This window comes from Nyctereutes procyonoides, unplaced genomic scaffold (assembly GCF_905146905.1).
Source record: "Nyctereutes procyonoides isolate TBG_1078 unplaced genomic scaffold, NYPRO_anot_genome, whole genome shotgun sequence".
NCBI classification, from domain to species: domain Eukaryota; kingdom Metazoa; phylum Chordata; class Mammalia; order Carnivora; family Canidae; genus Nyctereutes; species Nyctereutes procyonoides.
In genome coordinates this window covers 12,022,054-12,027,497 of record NW_026575052.1, presented here as the reverse complement: position 1 = coordinate 12,027,497, position 5,444 = coordinate 12,022,054, and the positions used below count along the sequence as shown (strand labels likewise).

Sequence of the window (5,444 nt, the reverse complement as noted above, 5' to 3'; positions counted from 1 at the left end):
ACAAGTCTTTTTTTTTTTTTTTTAAGATTTTACTTATTTATTTGAGAGAGAGAGAGAGAAAGTATCTGCAAGATTGGGGGGAGGGGGTGGCAGGGGGGGAGGGGGTGGCAGAGAGTGAGGGAATCTCAAGCAGACTCCCTGCTGAGTGGGGAGCCTGAAGTGGGGCTTGATCCCAAGACCCTGAGATCATGACCTGAGCTGAAACTGAGTCATCTGCTTAACCGATTGAGCCACCCAGGCACCCCAGAAAACAAAAGTCTTTACCAAAGGAGGACACTTCAAAGGGATTACACAGTACATCTCAAAATCTCCAACATCTCTCTTCCTCAAAGTTCCATGCTATCAGAGTAGCCCCCCAAACCTCTCCTTTTTTCCCCCAAATTCCTGGCCACCCAAATTTTGCCAGCTCAATCCCCTCCCATCTCTTAGTTGCAGCTTTTCCAGAGTGTGACTAGGAGGAAATTTCTCCAGGTCGCTCCACTCCTCTACTGAGATCTGTTCCTCTCTGCCCTCCTTACAAAGACTCCTTAGAACTAAGTCTGGGAGAGAGGAAAAGCCATAAATAATTACATGTGAGTATTTTTGTCCTGTTGCATAGAAAAAAATATTGGAAGGAAATACACCCAAATGTTACTAGTAAGAGACCAGCAGAGCTTTGGAATCAGGTAAAGTTGGGCTCAGGTCCTGGCTTGGAACTTTCTAGTTGTGTGATCTTGGGCAAACCTCACAGGAGATATTTCTCCAACCCTTAGATTGCTGTTCCATGAATAACTTAGCATATATCTGGCATATAGTAACTTTTCTGTAAAGTGTAGCTTACAAATTAAGGAGTTTGCTACCCAGTAGGAATACGGTGAACCTCATTTTGTCTTTATTACTATTTTTGGCCTTTACCAATATTTTATTTAAAAATTTTTACATTGAAGGTTGCCTGGGAAGCTCGGAGGGTTTAGCAGGTCAACTCTTGATTTCAGCTCAGGTTATGATCTCAGGGTCCTGAGATTAAGACCTGCCTCCTGCTTCCCCACTCAGCAGGGAGTCAGCTGGGATTCTCTCTCTCCCTCTGCCCCTCCCCCTGCTTGCGCAAATGGACACACACCCTCAAATAAAGAAATTTTTTTAATGTTTTTTTTTTAAGATTTTATTTATTTATTCATAGAGACACAGAGAGAGGGAGGCAGAGACACAGGCAGAGGGCAAAGCAGGCTCCATGTAGGGAGCCCGAACACTAAACTGCTGAGCCACCCCAGCTGCCCTAAAAATGTTTTTAAATAAAAGTTTTTACAAGGAGCAAATATTTGTAATTTGAAATAACACAAAGATTATTCTAAAAATAGGCATAAACTGAATGTTTATCATTAGAGGGCTAACTGAATTATGGGATACCCATATTCTGAAATACTATGAACTCATCAAAAATGTCCGTATAATGACATGGGAAAAAAATTGTCCATAGAAGAGCAAGTTGCAAAACTGTATGGGCAGCATGAGCCCTTTATGTGTATTTTTATACATTAAGGATGTAAATAAACAGAAAAGGTGTAAGGATACTCAACATCTCAGCAGTGGAGATGAGGGCTTTTCATTTTCTTAAATCCATATTTTTGTAAGGTTTAATTTTTTAGTACGACGCATGAATTACTTTTATATAAAACATTTAAGGGGGGGGCAAATGGGCAGGGCTTCCCGGCGTGTTTCTCAGGCCCAAGCATGGCCGAAAGGCGAGGACTCCAGGACCCCGCACCACAGTCCTGTGAACAGCCGCACCCTGTTCAGCCCTCAGAGTCCACCTCAGCCGACGTCCTCCTTCGAAAGGTGCAACGGAACGGAGCTGGAGGAGGCAGCTGCCGCCTGCCTGCCGACGGCGATCGCACGAAACCTCCGCCGAGGAGAGCGCGAAGGCGGCGGGGAGCCGAGAAGGCCCCGGCGCCTGCCGAGCTTCCCGTGGCCCGAGGCCCCGTCCCCCCGCAATCTGGTTGCAACTGGAGGAGAGGGAGGGCTCGGGAGGGACCGCGGGCGTCCGCGGGTTCTCAGGGCAGGGCCCGCGCCTCAGCGTGGGGAGGGAGGGAGCCGCCGAGCCCTCACACACTCGGGGGCCAGCCTGAGCAGTTCCTGGAATGCAGGGGAAGTGAGTGCGGTGACACGCCGGGGGGGCCCCCGGTCAGCGGTCTCTGTGAAACCGTCGCCTCCAGATCGAGCCCCTAGATTGAAGTCCCAGGATATCCTGGCGGGTTCCAAGAACCCGGCCCGGAACGTGGGCGGGGTTCCTGCCTCCTCCACGCCCCGCTCCGGCCCTCGTCGCCCGCGGACCCCCCAGGCCCAGTCAGCGCCGGGCCCGACCCGTCCCGCGCCCAGGTTTCCTCGGCCCGGAGCTCCCTCAAATCCCCCCCGGAGACCCCGGCCCCGCGCCCCCGTCCGGCGCCTTCCCCTCGACCCCGCGCCTCATTTCCGCATAGTTCCCGCTCCCGGCACCCAGCGCGCGCCTCGCGGACTCCGCGGCCCGCGGGAACATGAGCCCGCGCCCCGCCCCCCGCCGAGGCCCCGCCCCCCGCCGAGGCCCCGCCTCCCCGCCGAGGCCCCGCCCCCGCACGTGCCCGCGCGTGCTCCCTCCGGTTCCCCGGGGCCTGCCCGGCTGTGCCGGTCCTTGTCAGGGCCCGGGCCCCCTGTCCGGAGGGTGGGCAGCGAGGGCGTTCTGAGAAGCTCCGAGAAGCAGCAGGCCCGGAGGCGGAAGCAGAGGATGGAGAGGTCCGGGGTCAGGCAGTGAGGGCCGCGAGGTCGAGCCCACGGCCTCCTCGTTCCTCCAGCCCGCGCAGTTGGGCCCCGCCGGCTCGCGGCCCGAGCCTGAGCCTGGGTTGGCCCGGTGCCCGCAAGGTGCGCTGCGCGGGATGGGCGGCCCACGGTGCGCCGGTCCGGGCGGAGCGAGTGAGCTGGGAGTGTCCGACCCACGATCTGGAATCCAGGGCCCAGCGGGAGTTATTGAGGTGTACTCGGGCCCAGTGGCTCTCTTACTATGGATGCCAAGACCTGTGCTGGCAGAGGTGGGGAGCGGGGCCCAGGAGGCCCAACTGATGGGGCGCTGCCTCTCCAGCGCCTCCCAGGTATGGGGAGCTCGGCTCTGTGCCGCCGCCGTGTGGACTTGGGTGTGAACACCGGGCATCCAGCTCCTGTGGATGAGAGCAGAGCGATCCTTCCCAAAGGCAGCGATGCCACCGCCACCCAACCAGCTTGTCCTAAGTGCCTGCTGTGTGAAAGACACACAAAAATGAATAATTAAGGGGCAGCTGGGTGGTCCAGTGGTTGAGAATCTGCCTTTGGCTGAGGTGGTGATCCTGGGTTCTGGGATGGAGTCCTGCATTAGGCTCCCCGCAGGGAGCCTGCTTCTCCCTCTGCCTGTGTCTCTCTCTGTATCTCTCAGGAATAAATAAAAATCTTTTTTTAATGAATAAAATAAGAGAAACCTTTTCAAATTTGTGGCTCCCAGGCTCATGAAAATAGCAGGCAACATTTAAGGAGGGTTTACTCTATGCCATGCACTCACAGAGTACTTTTATATGCAAGATCATATTAAATTCTCACCACAGCCCTCTAAGGGTAGGCTATTCAACAGATGTTCCAATTTAACAAATGAGGAATTTGAGGTTCAGGGAGGTCAAGTAATTCGTCCAAAGTCACACAGCTAGCTAATGATTGAATTTCTGAGCCTTGGCTTTTTAATTTTCTTTTTTAAAGAACGATTTTAGTTCAAATAAAATTGAGCAAAAGGTGCGGAGTGTCCCCATAACTACCCCCCCACATTCATACCTGCTATCAACATCCCACACCACAGTGATGCATTTGTTACAATTAATGAACCCACATTGGTCTATTATTATTATCACACAAAGTCCAGACTTTACTTTTATTTTTTTTAAAGATTTTATTTATTTATTCACGAGAGACAGGCAGAGACACAGGCAGAGGGAGAAGCAAACTCCCTATGGGGAGCCCAATTCGGGACTTGATCCTAGGACCCTGGGATTATGACCTGAGCCTGAGGCAGACACTCAAGTGAGTATCTGAGCCACCCAAGTGTCCCTGAAAAAAAATTTGACCACATATCATTAAAGTCATCCCTAGAACCCCCAATGGTAATCATACCGAACTCTGGAGAACTACCACAGGAAATTACCGGAGGAGCCCGGGGAAAGTTGAATGAAGCCATTTTCTGTTGAGCAAGGGACAGTATCCCCCAAGTAAGGGGCTTGCTGCTTTTCATAATTCTTTCTGAGTCTCAGACCTAACAGCATATCTGATCTTATCTTTCTTGGCTAGCATCTCATTCTTTTCTGCATAAAGAGTAAATGCTTGGGGGTACCTGGGTGGCTCCTTCAGTTGAGCATCAACTCTTGATTTCTGCTCAGGTCATGTTCTCAGGGTCATGAGCTTGAGCCCCACACCAGGCTCCATGCTCAGCGCAGAGTATGCTTGAGATTTTTTCTCCCTCTCTCTCTGCCCCACCTCTGCCCCATGTGTGCTCTCTCTCTCTTTCAAATAAAATAAATCTAAAAAAAAAAAAGGGTGAATGCCTTAATATGGTCTATAAGGTCCTTTCAGATCCTGGGATAGCCCCACTGTGGCCCCTTTAGGCTGATGAAGACAGGGATACAGGAGATGGGGAGGAGCTCCTGGAGGAAGTGACATTTGGAGTGAAATCTAACCAATTTGTGGGAGCCATTTTGTGGGGAAAGAACTAGGTGATGGTGGTGAAGAGCTTTTCAGGTAGGAGGAATAGCATGTGCAAAGTTCCTGAGGCTGGAGGGACATGTGCATGTGAGCATCTGAAAGATCCATGAGGAAGAGTCAGGGAGAGGAGTTTGCAGATGCCAGATCCCGCCTGTAGTTCCTGGAGGCATCACAAGCACTGTGATCTTTTTTTTTTTTTTTTTAAGATTTTTTTTATTTATCTGAGACAGAGTGATAGCATGAGGTGGGGAGGGGATGGGGGGAGAAAGAGAAGCAGTCTCCCCACTGAGCATGGAGCTGGACACAGGGCTTGATCCCAGAACCCCGAGATACTGACCTGAGCTGAAGTCCGATGCCCCACCGACTGAGCCACCCAGGACCCCCAGCAAGCACTGTGTTCTCAGTGCTGTGCCCTATGGGGAGTAATTTTGAGTCTCAAGTAGGGGGATGACTTTTAATTATTCAAACAACAAATACTTTTTGAGCTCGAGATTTTATAGTAACAAGATTCTCATGGGTCCTTGCCATCAGGAAGCTTATATTCTTTTTTATTTTTTTAATCCATTTTTAAAGTTTATTTTATTTAAGTGATCTCTACACCCAATGTAGGGTTCAAACTCACCATGCTGAGACAAGAGTGGCACGCTCCATGGACTGAGCCAGCCAGGTGCCCCTAAGATTCTTTTTTTTTTTTAAGATTTTATTTATTTATTCATGAGAGA

At 51.1% G+C, this 5,444-nt stretch overlaps 1 protein-coding gene across 1 annotated transcript; it reads left to right on the top strand.

The window, feature by feature from the left end:
* Positions 1-1,131: 1,131 nt before the first annotated feature.
* LOC129513612 (translation initiation factor IF-2-like) lies at positions 1,132-3,146 on the top strand. The gene is made up of 4 exons (XM_055331791.1): positions 1,132-1,920; positions 1,955-2,498; positions 2,652-2,752; positions 2,805-3,146. The coding sequence occupies exons 1-4, from the start codon at positions 1,711-1,713 to the stop codon at positions 3,144-3,146; spliced, it is 1,197 nt and encodes a 398-aa protein (XP_055187766.1). The 5' UTR covers positions 1,132-1,710.
* Positions 3,147-5,444: the final 2,298 nt, after the last annotated feature.

Bases quoted from the DNA above. Each gene is read 5' to 3' on its own strand.
- LOC129513612 (XM_055331791.1), top strand. From the start codon at position 1,711: ATGGCCGAAAGGCGAGGACTCCAGGACCCCGCACCACAGTCCTGTGAA. The intron at 1,921-1,954 runs GCCCCGGCGCCT...CCGTGGCCCGAG, and splicing joins GGCGGCGGGGAGCCGAGAAG to GCCCCGTCCCCCCGCAATCT. The intron at 2,753-2,804 runs GTCAGGCAGTGA...TCGTTCCTCCAG, and splicing joins AGAGGATGGAGAGGTCCGGG to CCCGCGCAGTTGGGCCCCGC.